General features: G+C 43.7%; 1 protein-coding gene across 4 annotated transcripts in view; it reads left to right on the top strand.

Moving 5' to 3' along the window:
- Positions 1-20,397, top strand: part of LOC118791128 (kelch-like protein 13) — an 81,581-nt gene that overhangs the window by 7,366 nt on the left and 53,818 nt on the right. For 3 of the 4 annotated variants that reach the window (XM_036548393.1, XM_036548394.1, XM_036548395.1), the window contains exon 2: positions 7,911-7,997. In XM_036548393.1, the coding sequence (XP_036404286.1) occupies positions 7,933-7,997 (65 nt within the window). In that variant the 5' untranslated portion in view covers positions 7,911-7,932. The remainder of the gene's footprint in view (positions 1-7,910; positions 7,998-20,397) is intronic. The other variant, XM_036548396.1, reaches the window with a different exon arrangement.

Genomic DNA, 20,397 nt, shown 5'->3' with positions numbered 1-20,397 from the left:
CCCAGATACGGGCCATATTTCCTCATATGATCCTGGTGGTAACCGCTTGCATGTGGATGTCAGAAAAGCAACAGCAAGGCCACCTCACAGCACATTTACAGCAGAACCACTTTAGCAGACATGCTAGCAGACACAAGCTCCCACCCTGGCTGGAGGGTTTCTGAATCTGCTAATGAGCCACAGTCTCGCCATGGCATCTCGGCACAAATAAATGCTGCTTAACAGAAAAAAAACCTGTTTTTTTTTTGTTTTTTTTTAAGAAGTAGAGATTTTGATATGGTGTACGCTAGTGCCGAATGTTGGTACAAGCCTGGAGGAAATGAGTAATCGCATCGGAAACGACCCACAATTATCGGCCTTCGCCTCGGTGTTTGCTCAAGCTTTCTGCCAGATTAGTCAGCACACTCACCTCGCCGTTTGGCCGCGAGTGCCAAGTACTCCTCTTAAACTGGACTGAATGGCATTAAGATGTACAGCGGTGTGGTGTGGTGGCGAGGATTAGGACTAACTTTGACTCACTTTTTTTGAGCCTCTATTGACAGTTTAGTGGCTTTGCTCTGTGGTGCAAGCGTGGGCTTGTGGGCAAGGCCGTCTTATGCGGTTTTATTTTTCACTTGGCTGACTCGGCCCACCCATGTTGCCGTGAACCGTTTCACTTCATGTTGTTTCTTGTTGTTCTCCCTTGAGCCACTACACAGTCTATCGCTTTGTGCACCCAGTGTTGTGGGAGAGTTTCAGGTTTAAATAGTAGCAGAAGGATCGATAATAAGCATTGCTTTGCCTTTGATATGATCCTCCCTTAGTCTAAATGCGGTCGTGATTACGTATTTATTTGACAGACGGCCTTATTCAGATAGGCTTACAGAGTATTAATGAGAACAAGGCAGGGTACAAATGGATTATGCATGGTATGAGGCTAACATGGTTTATTTAATATGGAGACTGATTGTGCATGGCCAATCGTTCATGATTCCTGTGGCACATGTCCACCTCAAAGTCAAAATGCAGAGCTGGGCTAACAGCATTACATTACTACAATTTTGTAATACTTGCAAGTTCTTCAGGTGGGTACAGACTTAGAGATGTTTTTGTTGGGGTCTATCTGTGGTGAAGCTCTTCAGACCTGGCATGTAGCTTTTTCTTTTTTGTCTACAGTGCACTTTCATTGGTGGAAATGTGTCACATATTGTATCTACAACAATCAGAGGGATAGGGGATGTCCCTTCCCTGTGTGTCTGAAAGTCACAGGTTTTGTCGTGCCTGTGGACAGTGGCCTCACCCAGCTCTTGAAGTCTGAGGACATGCATTTCCATGTCATGTATGCCAGAGTGAGCACAAGGAGATCCATGGCTCCACCCCTGGCCACACCCCCAGTACTACCTGTAGCTCCACCTCCGGACTCAGCTCCAGTTAGGATTTTCCTGCTGGGACTCCAGAGTGGCAATAAACTGCTGTAAATTGACCCGGTGTGATATAGTCAGGGCTTCTTTTGCCATTCACACACGGGCCCTTTTTTTTTCCTCCACTGCATTCAGAACGACCCATGCCAAGTTAATCCTCTCCCCCTGGTGGCGTGTGGTGCAAGGCCGAGCCAGCGCTTTCCTCTCTCCGATGTGACAGCACGCTTTTAAATAACTCGGCATGTTGAGATTTGGGTCGTAAACCTGTCATGGCAGAATGCCGAGCCCCGTGCTTGGGCAACACCCGGGCGGCCCACACATTTCACAAGCTCTCTGCTTGCTGTGGTCAATTCAGATGAAGGAAGCTGTCTTATCATGGCTTGCATCAGGGGGCTGCTGCCGGCAAAGCATGTTCTTGCTGCATATTCATTGCTATGTACAAGTGCATTTCAGTACTTTTCATCTACTGTCTGTAAAGTTTTGAGCTTCAGGTGAGAAGCTGCATCCCTGCTTGTCCAGCAGACGAACATCAGCCCAAACTGAGAGCTTTCTTCACCAGAGGCAGACTTTGCAGCCAAATATCAGCATATTAGCAAAGTAATATTGAATAGCTTGAATTCTTCAGCGATTAATTATGTGAATGAATATTCTGCCATTAAGTACAATTCATTATCATATTGCATTTGATTTGTAAGGTCTGAAATGCATAGGTGACATTGGCACGTATACTGGGGATGATGAGTCAAAAGGGCATGAAGTTCCTGCTTTTTTCCCTGCAAAGTGCCAGTGAAAGATAAACTTACAGTTTAAAAAATGCTGGTCGTCTGACTCCATTTAAAGCAGCTGGCCTAAAATGCCACAGTATTTTGCGGTGAGCTTGGATGGTTTTTTATGTTGATAGCGATTTTGTTCTAGCTATACGGTGAAAATAGTCCTTATCGACCAGGCTGCCGAGAGGCTGAGTAGCAGCCACTGTGACTTTCAAAGACCTCACATTTATCAAACGACAGTGAAGTCTTTTATTTGAAATTCAAATTCAGATTTCTCTGTTACTTACAATTACTTGTTTATCAGACTTGTCGACTTACATGGGCATCATGGCAAAATGGAGAGAAAACATTAAGACCACTCCAGTGATAGCACTGTGTGGAGTTCATTATTAATTAAATTTTCAGGATGCTGTTTGCTGTGGGGTTTTTTTGGTCTACCTTGAAACTGAGGTTGCTAACAGATAGTGACAGGGTTCCCATGGTCTTTCAAAATCCTTGGTAATAGTTACATACTTGTCCATGAAAATGGACAGTGGGACATTTGACCTATTCACAGTGATTCTGCTTACTAAGTAATTGCCTGACATGGCCTGCCAGTCTTAGATGTGATGTTCTTCAGGCGGTGACAGCATTATGGTTTAATCATCATCGGGTATAATGGACAGGGTTGCACCTTTCTGGCAGTTTGAGGGGTGGCCCCCTGTTGGCTTACATATGAAAGTGCACCAAGTAGGAGGAGTCAGCTTCAGCCGCTCAGCACAAAGGACCAAAGATGAGTTTCCGCTGCGACCAACAGCAACTCACTCCAGAGTGGTCCAGAAGGAAACCACTCGGGATGAATGTGCTTTGGATGCCCAGCTTCCTACCTTCTCAGCATCTCTTCCCCGGAGAACTCCAGGTATCTGTAGCGAGGGCTTCTGGGATGCCTTGCAGTAATCCCCTAGCGAAAGAACTGACTCCACTTAATCAGAATCCCTCTAAGGCCCCTTACTGCTTGACACCAGATGAACTGTGCATCTTAGCCCTCCCTGTCACTCTCCCTCTCTCAGCCCAGCATGCGTTTAACTGGCCAAGCCTGAAATGCACCTCGGAAGGATCCGGGGAGCTTGAACTTTCCGTGATAAGACTTGGCTGTGATTATCGCCTCAGCTCGCTTCCAGGCAGGGCCGTCATCACCTCGAAGGCTCGGCTCAGGGGCAGACAGATGGCAGAGCGGTCCCCAACAAATTAAGGGCTGAGACTATAAATAGAGGTGCCATATGGCCTGTATGTTCCTGCAGATTGAAGTCCCTCGCCAAAACGCAGAAAGTGACAAAGGTTCATCAGGTGCCACAGGTCAGAAGGTCATTTGCCTATGCAGAAGTTATTGCTCATTTTATCAGATTTGTGGAGACACATTTTGATGCAGCCTTCTTTAAAGCATGTAAAATAACTGGAGAACACACAGACACATTCTTAAACTTCTGTAGTTAAACCTTCTAAAATCTATGGGATGTAGGCATTCTGCTAATACAGGCTGAGTTGTGATGCAGCCGATGCTTTGCAGAAGTGTGAAAAGGTTAAACTGGGTAAATGATGGGGATGTTGATCAGCCGCAGAAATGCGGACACCGAGTGGAAACAACGGCAGTTTTGCACCACTGTTTTAAACATGCCCTACAGAGGCAGAAGCCTCTTATTTTTCTCTTTGGGGAATGAGATTGGCATTTCGCTTTTTGTAAAGGCCGGACAGTGCTGGCTGGGTTAGAGCCACCGCCGCCATGTAATGATGGAGTGCTATGGCCTGAACCACCCAGGCAGCCCCGCAGAGACTCTGGCTCCACCCCCGTCTCACTTGTGGAGCAGCAGGATGAGCATGCCAACCGACACAACTGCTGCTGTTGGTCCATGGCGAGGGGGCTCCATGCTCTCCCACACCCCTCACCATCCCTCCTCATGGTCATCGTCTTTCAGAGCTTTTGCTCATCAACAGAATCTCATATTCATGTTCCACATGAATTCCTTTACAAGCATCTTGTTTTATTATTTAACAGAAGTGGATCACATTTAAAAAAAAAAAAAACTCATTAGTTTTAATGATAATTTAGAGTGACAGAGAACACTGTCAGACAGACGAAGTGTGTCACTTAGGTGAGGTCTTCAGCTAACTCATACAGGCCACGACTGTTTAAAACAAGTGCTAAATGGTGAAAGCTGACTGGCTGGAAAATAATGTAGCTATTTTGTTATGGTTCAGCTCTGGGTCAGTCGCTCATTGTTGTGGTTTCGATGCAGTTTCAAAGAATCACAAAACCCAAATGAAGAGTAATCACACAGTTGCAACGCAGACTGAATTTTATTTTGTGTTTTGGGCTTTTACACTGTGTATAATGCAAAATTCTGCATTAAGGTGAGCTCTGTCCTTGAGGACGATGTCATCATCATCCCCTGGCCGGTGCGGGATGAGATCCAGGGAGGATCCCTGGGCAGGGTGAGGCTATGGAGGTGTCATCCACTCTAATGGAGTGATCCAGGCTATCTTGGCTCGGTCCTTTGACCAGTCAGGGCCTTTGAGTGTATGCTTGGCTGCTTCGAGGCCGTTGGCCAGCTGGATGGTTTGTAAGTGTCCTGTGTGAGGGAATGCAGTAATGGCATTGGCTCACTTTATGGCCTGTCTACGTGTGCTGGGAGGAATCTGCTGGGGAAGAACACATGGATGCACAGAGTGGGTTTTACAAATTGCAGAGTATGGTTTAACACTGGCTGGGTTTTTTAAGGTAACTCACCTCAGTGTGTTCAGGTTCTTTCACTCTGAAGTGTATTATCTGCAACCGGCAGATATTCCCAAAGCTGATTTTCTTTCAGTGTGATGAAAGTGTGAGGAGATGCACTGTGCAGGGACCACACAAACTTTTATCAGGGGCGCATGGGGAGATTGTAATGAACCAGCTGGGCTGGAATCAGGTACAGAATAACAGTAGGCACAAGCCCAATTATATCCATTGGCAGGCAGGGCGGAGTATGACCACCGCTCTCTGTCTCTCACTCCCTCTGTCTTGGTCTGGGCAGGGTAATCTTTCCTGGATTTCGAAGAATCACAGTGAAAAGACTGCCTTTGGCACAGAAGAAGGAATAATTAGATGTGGTTGTCATAGTAACCCTACTAAGAGTGGTGCAAGGTGCACACACTGCTGGTTGCCACTCTAATCGATGTAGTGATTTGAAATGCATAGATCCTCATTAGGAACTAGTCTTAGTCTTAGTCTTATCTAAATCTGGTTTCAGAAAAGGTCAAAAGTCCCTGTTCTTACAGTCATGAAGGTAAGAACAGGAACAGGAGCTGTAAAATTCAAAGAACCATGTCTGTTTAATAAACCAATTTAAAAGTCCATGGCTGTGACTTACTACAGAATTTAACACTAGAATGAGAATATTTAATTACAAAATGTGTACCAGAAACCTCAAAATTTTTACTCAAGTTAATTGACCATTTTGATTACCCTGAAACAACAAAAATGTGTGAAATAATATTTGATGGGTATTTTCATGACCAGTATTGTCCAGTCAAATATGTGGCTGGATAGCAGTACCAGGATAGCAGTACCAGCGAAAGAGTTAACCATGCAATAGATGTGCATGTTTCAGCTCATCCTTTCCTTTCCATTACACATGACTTACTGTGGTTTTGAATGGGAAAGTGAGGCCCTGGTGCATTGTGGGAGTTGCTTTCCTCAGGAGGGCAGTGGTTTCTTTAATGTTTAACAGGATTATTTTGGTCTATAGCTGGAGACCAAGTTCTGTTCTGTTCTGTTTGGTCCTGTTCTTTTTTTATTTCAGCATGAATTTGAGACAGATAATACTTCTGTCACTAAATAAGGGGGTCAGCCCATGAAGAACTGCATCTTGCAGTTCATTGTGGTTCACTTCGACGTTCACATGTTTTTGACAGCATACAGATGATTAACATGCTGGATGGTGCGTGACGTTTTGGTCATCTGTACAGATTGAATCTTGTTTTTTTGCCTTTTTTCACCTTCCAAAACACATTTTGTGCATACATGCATGATTCCATTTGCCTGCCAAATAGACAAAACGTGAAAATGCTCATTGCACTGAAAGTGCCATTGTGCCATTTTTGTGTCTGTTGCCAAGAAAGGTCTTGTCCTGATCGGATGCAGCATTAAGTTTGAGGGTTAGCCATGGCAAAACAAGATAACCCAACGCAAAACGGTGTTTTGGGCTTTTAGCCTAGCAGCATTATGGGTACCTGCTCAGGTCATCGCTCACGCCTTTGACCGAGCTGACCTGCGCTTCTGCGCAGAACCATATGCACAACAGATGGGGAAGAGGCCTTGTGCTCTCACTGATGCAAAGGAAAATACTGAGTCGAATGAGGTGGTAGCTCTAACCATGAGTATTACATGGAACAAAAATTCCATTTACTGATTTAAATCATCACATCACAACATGGCAACCAAATTTACATTATTACAAAGGCCTCTGCATCCATTTTCTTTTTTCCCCCTTTACCTTTCCACTTGGACATCCAGAGCAGGGATTTCTGGTTGTTGTAGTTTTAACACCGACTTACGTACATATCTAGCTGTATAAATTGTCAGTTTTCAGCATTAACATGTAAAAGTTATAACACATTTAATTTGTTAGTTTTCTGAGCCTCAGAAAAAATTGAGACTTATTCTAGAGTGTGAGTGGTTTCTGTTGGTGTCATGTCATTCCATTAAAACCGCTGTTTCTCATGCGCTGGATAGTGGCATCAGCCTGAGGGTCGCTACGTTACCATGTATAGATGGAGTTAGAAGGGACGTTCTGATTCGCTGGGAATTTGCTGTGGGGGAAATGTCAGTCGTTTGTAAGTACCCAGGATCCTACAGTTGGTTTGGCTCACAGTGGTGTGGAATGGCTTTAGGAGGAGTTGCATGGCAGCAGATGGTCTGCGTTCCTGTGCCAGGGCTAAAGTCTGGCCCTCTGAAAGAATGAAATGCACGCATGTGGGGGGGCACCAATCTTAAGGTCTTTCCAGCGTGAGAGCATTCCGCACCATTCTGTCGGCCATGGATGGGATAGAAGAGCACTGTTGGTTATGTCAGTGGTTTGATTCATGCGCAGTGCACGTTTTCCCTTCATTTGTAATGAAGGTGGAGCTGAATCCTTTCTGGTGTGGTTTTTACATGACTGTTTACAAGGGGCTCTTTGTGTGATGTCATCGATTGTCATTGGCAGGTGTGGCAAAAATAGACGCAGAGAGTGGCAACTGGTAGGTCCGACTCCTGAGGCTCCACATCACTCAGCCAAGTAATTAAGCGATAGCTGTTGCCTAAAAATGCATTTCAGTTCATGAGCTGTTGCTTTAGAATGTGGTCTGGTGCATGAGCGCTGTAACTCTGGAATGTATTGCTACACATGAGTGCTGTTGTTTTAAAAGGGGTTTCTGTGCATGAGAGGTGTTACTTAATGTAGATTGTGTCACTCTACTTAAAGGCTGTTGCCTAAAATGCCTTGTTGTACACAAGACTTCCTTTGGATCTTCCTTTTCTGTAATACTAAATGTACTAAATGATTCGGTTAATGTGTTCTCCCTTTATCAAACTGCTAAATAACACTAGTATGACACTGCTGCTGCTGTTTTGAGGGGGTAGTCTTCTGAGGGCACATCCTGACAGAGCTGGCGCTGTGAGTTGTCCCAGGTACGGAGTAAAAGCTCAAACCTCAGGCTCACGCGAGATGTGTGTTTCTCGTTTCAGAGGCGTGGTTTCGGGCGAGGGCATGGACCACCCTGGGCACAGAGGGGATATGATGTCCGTCGGACTGCACGACAGGTACTGTGCAATGTACGTCCCAGCTTTTTTTTCTCTCTTCACTTTTGACGCTGAACATCTCTCTGATTCTGCTGTTCTGTGGGAAATCAGGCTTTACCAGTGTATTTCGTGCCTGTTCTGTGGCAGGTTTGTGGTTAGAGAACAGGTTCCAGTCACACCACTGTCAATGTGCTGACCATGAACCCTTTACACTCTCACTTTGTTTGATTTTTCTGCTGTGCCAGAGGCTGTTGAATACATATTTATGAAGCATTAATGCGTCAGGAGAAATAAGCTGTTTAAAGAGACATTGTGGACTGCTATGCAGAAGGCTTTCAGCAAGTAAATGACAGGAAGATTAGAGGACTGGGGAAAAACTTGAACAGTGTTTAAAGAAGCACTCTCGGGAGATGAGGGAACGTCCTGTGAAAATGTGCAGTCATGATAGGGACGGAGAAACAGGTCTACATTCAGGAGAGATCTAGGGGGCGGGGGCTTAGGAGGAAGATGGGGTTAGAATTGGGAGCAGTCTGAGGCAAAGGAGAAAGAGACATGTTTAGGAATGAGACAGCAGTGACACAGAGTAGAAGCAACGCTTCAGCCAAGAGCTTGTAAACTTAATGTGGTGCATGTTTAGATTATTACCATACTGCAGACTGGATACACAGCCAGATAATGCAAGACTTTGGTTATACTCTATATTGATTGTGACCCTAAAAGAGAGGAGACTGGAGCATCAGTGCCAGACCAATGTAAGGCTGTGTCAGTGTATGTGAGATGTAAGGTGTGTTCCCAGCATGGAGTCAGCACCCTGTAAGCACTGCCCTTTATGTAATTTTTTTTGAAATGTAGATCACAATACTCCTGCGGGTCTGACACTACCATCTAAACTTCAGATCCTGGGTAAAACCCATTTTGCCCCTGTTATTGCTTAGCTGTGCTTGTTTCGGTTTTGCCACCTTGAAATTGATATTTTGAAGATATCTTATCATTCATTCTCCATTTCTGTGGCAAAGAAATTGCGGTCTCAAAGTAGCAGGAGTGTTGTGTCTGCTGGTAATTTGCCTTTGTGGACGTGTCTGTTGGTTAGATCCTGCATCAGATCAGAGGCGGAGATGCACCTGACCCCTCACAGTTGTGTTTCTAGCATTATGTTGCAGGGTGTCATGCTGCCTCCTTGGCTGCATGTTATTCAGCTCATGAAGGTCAATTCCTGTAGGGATGTGGCTCTTTCATGTGCTCTGGTTAAATAGTCATGTATTAGAATGCGTTTCGGCACGCTGGTTGTTGTGTAAAGGCTTCTAGCCTGCAGTCATTACTCTGTACTTGTGACTCATGAAGCCATCTTGAGGGGACAGGGACAGTTTTTCCTTGTTGGGGGGGGGATATGGCTCGGGCTTCAGCATGGACAGTGCCAAGTTACGGATGCCGACAGATTAATAGAACCATCTGGATGCCCGGCCCAATTGCTCCCCCTGAGTTCTGAATCCCTCTCTCTGTTTTTCCTGCTAAATGAAAAGGAGCAAGGTCATATGAACCCGAGTTGCCCAGCAACAACAGCCCGTTTGACAAAGGCTTAAAACTGAGGCCTTGCTGTGGCAGTGAGTTTAGGTTGGCCGGTACAGGCAGACTGCTGACAACTCTGCTGGCTCCAGCCGGTGACAGCGCTGGTGAGGTCACGGCACAAACGGAGAAATCTCTCAGCCGTGCTGCCATCTCCGGGAGATGCTTTTCAGTGTCCCTTAGTCTTAGCACTCCGTCATCCTCAGGATGGAACAAGACATGTTGACAATACCAATTACACAACTTTGGCTTACTCTCCGAGTGCCAGAACAGGGGCATGATCTGTTAGCTGCAGGATGTTTGAAAAGTAAACAGCAGGGGGCGCCCTATGTGTATGAATCATTGCTGAATTCCATCCAAGATGTGTTTGCAAAAAACACAGACCAAGCATTGACTGCTTTTTTGTGTAGTTGCTCTGTTTTGTTTCTTTGTTGGTCAACAGTTGGCATTGGGTTGGATAATTAACTGCGCTGAGTTCAGAAAGTCTCAAAAATTGTCGGCATGCTAAGGAATCCAGGACAATGGGCAGAGGATGAGGATATGTAGTTGCTGTTGACGACATGTCTTTCAGAAAAAGTTTCAGTGTTTCCAGTTCAAGTGACACCAGGCTGACGGTGGTACAGCATATGTGTTATTCTGGAAAACCAATTGCCTGCACCTTGCTGAACCTGAATCTGATGAATAAGCTTTGCCTTGTCCGGCCACGTGATTCATGCAGAGCCACTCCCTGGTTTCTTCCTGGAAGCTGGGACATGTACACAAACCCCCCTCATGTTTCCTGCTTATCAGTAGGAACCTCCGTTGTTCTCGGACCCCTGAGGTAGCACAGATCAAAGCACACAGGCATTTCTCAAAACTGGTTTGGAAATTCAGAGAATTGCCTGGACATGCTATGCTAGCAGTCACAGTGGTTTGTCGCCATGTGGTGGTCACCATGGTGCATCAATAGCAATCCCATCATTAATGGGAGTGCTATTGTTGGACATATTAATTGTGTGTGGTCACCATGATTTATGATTGAAGGAAGGGCAAAATGCTAGGATAAAGAAATTGCTTCATAGCAGCCTTTTGTTAAATATGAAAAATGTAAGACAATATAACTGTGTAGGAATTTCAAGCCATTGTCTGGTGTTAACAATAAATAAGTGTGCTGTAGTGGTAAGGGGCAGGGCTCATAACCTCAAGGTTTCTGGTTAAGTTTCCAGGGAGATGACTCTGTACTCTCGTACTTAACCCAAATTGCTTCCATGCGTATCCAGCTGTCTAAATGGATAAACCTTGTAAGTTGGTCCAAATAAAACCATCTGACAAGAAAATGTGTTATAAAAATGGCTGACGATGATGTTTCATCAGAGAGCGCAGCCGTTCCCTCCAGCAGAGTCCATCCGTTTTGTTTTCCTTCCCTCTCTGAAACGTTTTTGTGACCCTATACACCCTAGAGAAAATCTAGTTGAGGGCCTCCTCTTCCAGCATTGATTTTTTTTTTTTTTTGCAACTGTTGCAGCTCTGTCAAATGGCAAAAGCAAAGAGCTTCAGTCTGTGTGTATGTCTGTGTAGAGAGGGTGAGTGTTTGTGTTGGTCATGACATCGACAGTTACTTGCATGTGACCTCATTTTCCTCTGTACGTCTGAAGACTGACACTAGATCTTTCAGATGTCAGTTTGGGAAGATAAGGCGTTCGGTGAAGAAACAGGATAGTCCATTTGGCACTAATGAAAGTAACATTCACTATGATGACATCATGTTAATGTCAATTCTAAGTCAGCTGCTGTCCAAATAAAATAAGTCAAATGATGAAACAGGGAGCAGTAATTTCAGTTTGTCTGTCCTGAGCTAATCACAAGGACAGATAAGCGTATTTGTTGGCACTTGTGTGCCATCTGTATTTGAAACTATGATCTATTTAATATAGATCAGTGTGTTTTTTTTATGATGAAAGCAAATTTCGTAACAATTTGATCTTAACTTTATAGGATTTACTGTAATCTGAGAATTTTCCCAGGGGTGTGGTTGCACAGGACATAACAGGGCATGCAGAGATGCCCCTAAATGAATTCACCCCTATTTATGTGAATGACTCAATTGTTTAAATGTGTGTGGTAAAAACGGTATTGTCTGGAATTGCAATGGCAGCCTTTGGGTTGCAGCCCCTTCATCTTAAAGCTAAAGCTTGCTGTCATGTTCACCAGCCAATCGGAAGGACTTAAGAGTCACATGTTCTGCAGTTACGCAGGTGGTAGGCATTGTGCCGGAGCTGCTAAGCAACCACAACCAGGCTGAGGGCATGGCTTCAAGTGACAGAAAATGTTCGAATGCTTGGAGGTGGCAATGATGTGATAAGAAAATTCAGACACTATGGAATGAATTGCTAGCATTTTTCCTGCATCCTGGTTAGCCATTTAGAACCAAGTATATTTGCTTTGTAAGTTTAACTGGTCCCTTCAGTAAGTTTTGCTAACAGACGTCCCAAAGTACCTTATTAAAGATGTTGAACCACATGCATATTCTTATAACCAGATATTCAGCTCCAGTGTTCCATCCATGCTCCATCTAGGATGTTCTGGTTGGTAGCAGGAGGTTCCCATGCAGTCTGCATTCCTGACAACTGTACTTGTTCTGTTGTAGACCCGCAGCAAGCCAGCAAGTCAGAGCACTTGTAGCTTCAACATGAAGCTCACCAAGATGTCTGTCTTGTGAATATAGGCTGTTGAAAACCTATAGTGTTAGCATGTTGTTGAAGTAAAGGGACACGGGCAGGTGAAACTCACGCTAATTGGCTCATTAGCCTTTGGTTGAAAAGAACATGGACGAATGGTTCACGAACGGTGGGTGGATGCTGCTAATGCTTACGTGAATAAGAAAAGTAAAGCCATTCATCTGGTCCTCTCTCGGAAGCACTGAGAGTCTGTACATGCAACGTCCCCTCGTCCAGGAACAGGTTGTGCTTCTTGAAATGCTACCCTAAGCAGGGGTGTGATCACATAGTGTAATTGCCTGGTGGCAGTGATGTAATACATGAACACTCACCTTTGTGAGGGAGAATGTGGTCTGAGTGGACTATTTCAAGGAACTCCGTGTCGTGATTGCAGCACTGGGGGTTAGTCCTCAGGCCTTCAATGCTGTAGATTAGCCTAGTCTTCAGGCCGTGCGCAACTACAGATGCTGTTCTGTTTCATATCATGGTATTTTCCATACCATGATATGGCGTATGTCATCATAATTCCCATAATTCCCACTCACATGAGGCAGGCTGTTTCGAACCCCATCAGCAGACAGGGTGGTACTTCATCCTCAGTGCTCAATCCTAGATCACCGCTCAGCTGTTAATTTCTACTTAATTCAGCTTCTCCAGCTTGTTTAGTTACTCTGTTTAATTGACATGCTAATGGGTATCCCTTGTGGAAGACAGTCCTGAAGTCAGCTTTATAGAGCTATTCAGTCTGTCTATGACATGATGTTGGGGGAGGGGCCAATGGGAATGCTAATTAAAATTTTTGTTTACTTTAAAAGCATGCTCTGCTTTGTTGTGGCGTTGAGTAAGTATGCTGAACACAAAGGGGGAAAGCTGGTCCTGGATCTGGTATTTTGGAGTCATTTAGGCCTCTAACGTTACAGGACATACCAATAAGAAGTATTGGTCCTCTGAGCTCTGACATGACCTGCTGTCTTTTCCCACATAGAGTCCATGAGGCCTAACAAACCACTCGCCTTCTCATGACCATTGCAGATAGTTCCGTAAAAACTGATTCTCAGAGGAGCTAATCGTTCGCAGCCGTAGCGTCATGCGTTGACGTTCACATCGCTCCAAGTATGAAATTGATACTGACATCCCCCCAAGGGCCAGCCTTCAGGAGGTCTCTGCTGTTTATCTGCTGTCGGTAAACATGGCTGGGGCATCAATCTGCAGCTCCCCGAGGCGGGAATAGTTCAGATGCAAGCTCAGGGCGAAGAGAAGCTGGTCATTTTACTCCAACTGTGTGCCCGCCTCTACCCTACCCGTTGGGGGTCAGGCTGCCGTCAAAATTTTTGGGCAGGGGATGTTTGTGGGATTATTCACAGAAAGAATGTTTATAGCTGTTGAGCTGTATGGTATACATCAGAGAAAAGCAGGTTTTTATTTATTTATAAATGGTAGAACAGTTTATACACAGTTGCTGTCAGTCCAGCCCACGGTCAGTTTGAGTTTGAGTATTCTAGAGATTCAGATGAATGCAGTTGCTGAATGGCATGCTCTCAAGGGGCTAATTTCATGGTGCGAGCATTGTGCTGGTAAACACCTGTGCAGATAGCAACCTTGCAGCTGGAAATTGGCAATAATTGTTCAAGGTTGTAACCCCTATGAAAGCAGTTAACCTCACTGCAGCAATGTTTCCCACAATGACACTACATTTCAAGGATGGCACTAATGATTTTGTATCTGTGCGGCTCATTACCTGTTGAATGCACTTTGCTGTGGATAAGAGCATCTGCGAAATGAGCTTCTGTAAATATAAAATGTGAAATTTTCTTTCCATGTATTTTTCAGTCACTCTCAATCCACAGCTGCAGGTCATGTGATCATTCTTCAACTCCACTGTAATGTTCTCCTAAAAAAAAAAAACAAAACAAAAAAAACAATAATTGTGTTAGGTGTCATTTCTCAGCTTCAGGTTGAAAATGTCCATCAGGTTCACATTCTGAAAGTGCTCAGTCCACCATTGCACTTGCTTGAAGGACTTTCATCTTCAAGCCGTTTCAGTCAGCAGTGTAGTCCCAGAGACTCGCGAGCCAGATTTAGCTTTGTTTCAGGTGAGTGTAGGCTCTTCATCTATAAATGGTAGGGCCTGTAGTGGCTCTTATGTAGGCCGCGGTGTACAACGGTAGCTAAACAGACTGATAATTAATGGCTTGTTCCCTGTGGTGTCAACCTGGCGCGGATAAGGGGGGGGGGTGTTCACTGTGCGGATGTATTTTGGGCCATTCTGACAGCACAAAAAGCTCCTCTAACCAAGTAAAAGTCTCAATTCATGCGATTAAAGCAGTCTGATCTCATTAACATTGTTGTGGTGCAGTGGGTGGTGCACTGTCTAAAGGGTGGACCAGACTGGTGTCTTCTCTTACTCCTGCTTTCCTGTCTCGGGTTTAAGGTGTCCATCTCAAAAGGTTGTTGTACTGGTAGTACTTGTGCTAGTTTCTCAATCTCGTACTGGTTAGCACGCTTAGCACCATTAGCACCTTGAAGGGCTTCCTTTATCTTGGTGCAATTTGGAAGTATCTGTGCTTTAATTTGCTTAAAGTTTGTCTGCATCTGCAGTGTTCCTGTTCAGCAGTTTCGGTCACGCTCCACCAGAGGGCTTTCTCAGTAGCTCTCAGCAGGGATAGGTAGGGCTGTCGCGATAACCGCAATATTACAATACCGCGTTATTGACAAGCCAACCGCAGGGGATGGCAAGCAACCGCCACAACGGTACGCACGAGAAACTATTTTGGTTGAGCAAAAAAGAAATTTAAATAGTTTCTCATGCGCACAAGAAACTTTGATAAAACTTTTTTTGTCATGTTCCCCATTTTTTTTTTTTTGCTCACGTCCCTTTAGGGTCTCTGTAGATTTGCACTTAAAGATTTAGCCTAAACAATTTGCTTTATTTTCAGTAGTCCCCCCTTATCCGCGGGGGATATGTTCCAAGACCGCCAGCGGTTGCCTGAAACCGCGGATAGTACCGAACCCTATTTACTTTCTTCCTATACATACATACTGAACATACATACACATGATAAAGTTTCATTTATAAATTAGGTGCAATAAGAGATTAACAACAATAACTAATAATAAAATAGACCAATTATAACAATATATAGGGTTACTTAAACACAAGCACTGTGTTACTGCGACAGTCGATCTGATAACCGAGAAGGCTACTAAGTGACTAGCGGGCAGGTAGAATATACAGTGTGGATACACTGGACAAAGGGATGAATCACACGGGGGCGTAACGAGCCAGCACCAGGCCCCAATGTAGGATGGTCAAGGTGGGCCCCCAGCCCGTCCCACTTAACCAGAATGTCAGTAGCAAACGGGAGAAGTATTTTGAAGCATGCAGCTTTAAAATGACCGGCAATAGCAAAATGCACTGCACAGTTGACGCCACAATTATATTATTCGGCCACTAGTAACAGGCAACATTATAGGAAAGGAGAGAAAATAGCAAGGCCTATACATGGGCCGAATACGTATTATTGATGGAAGATGGAATGCATTAGCACTTCCCAAGTGAAATCAAGATAGTGATGGGCTACTTGACAAAATCTGGTGTCAGCGCACCACAACAGATGATAAACATTGTTGGTGATGGCGCACCATGACCCAGATATACAACATTGCAAATAAATAGGAAGAAGCTCTACTTACATCTCTACATTTACATTTTCTGGGCTTTTGGCTGTGCGAAATTATTGATTTCTCTTGCTCCAGCTCTAGCTCACAACTACTGCTATCTCCTGCTCTTTCTTTTTAAAGAAATTACCTATTTTTGGAAGCTTGGCTTTTTGTTTCTCAGCTGCTTTTTTTCATTTTTGTTTTTGAAACCCGCTTTTATGTTTGCACTTGTACTCCATTGCTTCTTGACTTGCCGTTTCACTGTGTGGAAAGTTAGCTAGCTCAAGTTCAACATACTGTTTTGGCCATGCAGTATGCATGTTCGTAATTACCATGTCCCAGAATTCCGAGTGCCCACTTACTTGAAAACTTCATTTAGAGCTATAATATGTAGCCATGAGTTCATACAAATATATATATATGTATGTATAACTGTTACATCCTATTGTGTTATTTATTCGGTCAATGACATTAAGAATGACTCACCATCAAGCAGATGACTCTGCTGATTACACTGGTAAGTAGCTCACGCTCACAGGCCCCCAGTTGTCACAACTGCAACCGCATTAGCTGCTTACCGCTAGTTACGCCCCTGGATTCACGTCCCAGGTGGGATGGTACGAGATTTCATCACGCTACTCAGAACGCCACACAATTTAAAACTTATGAAGTATTTATTTCTAGAATTTTCCATTTAATATTTTCGGACCACAGTTGACTGTGGGTAACTGAAACCACGGAAAGTGAAAGCGCGGATAAGGGGGGAAAATTTATATAGGCTATAGGCTAGGCTTAATCCTTTTTCCTTTCCATAAAGGAGAAAAGGCGTGTAGCCTACCTTGCTTTCTTATTGCCCCTCATTGCCCTTCTGTGTTCTGCATTTAACAATAAACAAGTATTTAATTTGTTTTAAAACTGTGTCATCTTTGTCATTTAAAAAGCAACAATATACCTAATAATAGCCTAGCAATAAAGCTTATTTATATAGCACTAAAATCAGGATAAATGAAGTAATTTGCAAAAACAAAAACAACAACAACAACAAAAAAATGGCGGTAATATCGCGCATCACGCTGTTGAGCCACCCTAAATCACCGCAGGAGAAATTCCTTCACCACGACAGCCCTAGGGATAGGTAGGATGCTTGTTTGAGTGGAAAAACAAGGTGTGAGCATTTACCAGCCTGAGTCCTGGAGCTTGGCTCTCCCTACCCATCTGCAACAGCTCAGCAGCATTTAGAGCATTTAATGAAGCAGTAATGATCTAAATCAAGTCATCTGCAGCTCTGGTTTAAACGCTTTGAGGTGGGACAACATTAATGAAGGTGGGGCCTAGAGCTGTAGATGAATGAGTTGAGCTCTAGTTTCATTACTCAGGGTCTCAGATAAGGAGTAGAGATGTGAATAAATCAACAACAGTAATAGTCAGAGCACTTGTAAGACAACAGTAATAATAATTTCTAAAAATACTTCCCCAGGCTTGACAGTGTGTGTCATCCTACTGGGCCTCAATGATTTATCCATACTCTTAAACTAAATAAAAAAAAAACTGTCATTGTTTATTAGCTGAATTATTTTTTGTAATATATTAAAAATGACTTTGAAAAGCGTTTGAAAAGCATTTGTTCTTTGTTTGGAAAAATTGAGTTTTTGCAGAAACAGTGTGATGTGAAGGCAAAATTGGAAGATGACACTGTTCTGTCTCACTCAATAAATCACTTGGTTTGGGAGCTGTATATCAGTGTGTTGGTATTTTTATTTGTTCAAAAAAAGGTGAACCACTGATTTAGTACTGTTAGGAGTGGATTAACCTTGCTTTGATGCAGAGGATTTTGCATTCAGTACTGCACTGTGACCAGCAGGTGGCATATGTTCATCTGTATAAAATGACTTCACAGCATGTTTGCAGTCTGTGTTGGCTGGGCTGTTTGTCGCAGCAGTAGGCTTGCGCTTGAGGCGCATTTGAATTTGACAGGGAGGCAGAAGACCAGAAAGGCTTCGCTCTCCCCAAACACCCTGGTTCTTAAGCTGTCAGACACGCCATGTTTGTCTGTATCTGCAGTTTTTAAAAATCTAATTAATCTCCATAGGCTGGGGACAGCTGAGGTGTCCATAATACAGTTTGACTTTGAAAGGCTTTACTGCTGAGGACAGGGTGCATGACCCAGAATGTGGTAGAGGCTCTTGGCTCGCTGTTGGAGTCACCGCGATTTCTGAGAAGAGCAGGTTACTAAGGCTGAGACGTCCCAATGTGGCTAGAATCTGAGGCTGGCATGCTAACATTCAAAGAGAAGTTTCAGCATTACACTAGAAGATGCACTATGCTGAAAGGTGTATAAAAATCAGTGTTGACATTGTGAAGGGTTTAAGGGTCATGATTGGAGACAGTGTTTTTCTGCCAAGGCTAAAGTGAAGTATTGTAGTAGTGCAGCAACATCAGGAAGTTTTCTGTGAAATTGTTTTTCTCCATTGTGACAGTTGCTCCTTTTGATCTGGACCAAGTCTTGACACTCCTACGTAATAACTACAGCATAGTGCATGGAGGTAGCCTAACTCCACTTTCGCTGGGCTTGTCTAGACCTAACTTCTCCCTCATTTGCATTTATTATAGGTAATTGTGCCCCACTAAAACAAATGCCAACAAATTACTTGCTAGTATGGAGAGCAGTTTCATTATCCTGAGGAAAAATGATCATTTGGCCCACTGCCTACTTCAGGCCCATGAATCTAAACAATGCTCTTCTGACTATGCTACATGCTAGCTGCTAGCAGTAGCAGCATTCCGTTGGTTTTTAAAATTCTGGAAACACCCACTCCTCTTTTTCCTGTCCATATTGTGTCTGAAAAGTAGCTAAATACTTGGTAAGTCAATCTCATTTAAAATTTGGATTTTAGCTTGTGGAGCATGGAATGAAAAATGCGCTTGGCTTTAAATTACATTTTGATCGAAGGAGACTCAAGAGGGCCTAAAATACATTGTGTATCATGTAATATGGGCCTCTTGCCAAACTAAATTATGCACTTGCACCATAATTAAAATGTGTAGTGCAGTGTCTTCTTACAGCTGGTTTTTGTGGGAGTGAATGTCCCCTGAACTGGAGTACAATGAATAAACTGAATGCAATGCAAAGCAATCAGCTCACACGAACTCTGGGAATTCCAGTGCAAGGCAGAATATGCTCTTTGTTAGCATAAATGCTGAGTGCTGGAAATGGACTTTGAAACAGGCCTGATATGATTTGCATATATGAAAGCCAACTCATTTTGGTGTGTGTGTTATTTTCTTGTCACTCTGAATCTGATTGGAAATTGAACATTGCCTCAGGTGATAATTTATGTGACTAATCTAACATAACAGCAGCATAGTGCTTGGAGGTAGCTTAACGACACCTTCTCTAAGCATGTCGAGGTCTTCCATGGCGATTCTTCAAAATCTCATTGTACTTGAGTTTTCTATTTTACTACAAAGATCTACTACTGCAGTCTATTGCAAAGGTCTCACATGGACCCACATGGAGCCAGTTAGTCTTGCAGTGCAGCTTTGCAAAGACCTTTCCTTGAAAATAATTTCAGTTTGTATTAATATGAGGAGTTCAGGCACAATGCCTCATGGGATGCCATTAAGCAGTTGCACAAGTTCCCCTGTGTTTTTTTTTTTTTTTTTTTTTCCCCTCTTTTTGCTTTTTTTTTTTTTTTGCTTTTGCCCTAATGTTGGAAATGCCACTTGTGCACAGTCCTCCCCCTTGCATGCAGCCAACACAATTTGCACTACACTCCGCTCAGTGCACCACAGCTGGGTAGAGTCAGTTGACAATGGGTACACCTCCTCTTAATGTCATCTGAGCCTCTGAGTCGTGAGATGGCCCTATTGAGTGGTGCAATGAAAGGAGCGTAGTGGAGGTCATGTCCCCCCGGCAGGTTCGAGCCAATTATGTTCTGCTATTACATTGCCTAATTGGCTAATGGCACAGTCTTGGAAAGGTTTGTGGCATTAACAGGGGCTGTTCAAGTATAAAAAAAGAGTCTGAAGAGTCTCAGAAGCAGTGATTTACTACAGTATATTAGCTAGTTAACAGCACTTTTTTGTCCTCATTTTGAGTAGCATATTTAATTTAATTTTACATCATATTCATGTATTAATCATCTACGAACATTCTGGTTTATACTATTCAAGCTGTATAATCATCAGATGGTACCATGAATATTAGGTGCACAGAATAATGATTGTCCATACAAATATGAATGTTTATGAGGTAACATGCATGCATACCCTACAACAGCATTTCTGTCTAAATCCCTGCATCTTGTAAGTTTGTACCCTGCATGTTCCTCGTCTGTTGGCTCTGACTGGTGCTCAGGAACTGCTTGAGAGGGAAAGCCCCCTGGGGAGAAGTACCTGTCACTCTGTCCTTCAGGCAGGTTCAGGTTTGCACACTGCCCCCTTAGGTCAGTTACATGCATTGCAACTCAGGGTGAGCATCGTACACATACATTTCACGCAGAAATTGTATTACA

This window comes from Megalops cyprinoides, chromosome 16, assembly GCF_013368585.1.
Source record: "Megalops cyprinoides isolate fMegCyp1 chromosome 16, fMegCyp1.pri, whole genome shotgun sequence".
Classification (NCBI taxonomy): Eukaryota; Metazoa; Chordata; class Actinopteri; order Elopiformes; family Megalopidae; genus Megalops; species Megalops cyprinoides.
Note: the sequence above shows the minus strand (reverse complement) of the source record. Positions and strands in the feature narration are given on the sequence as shown.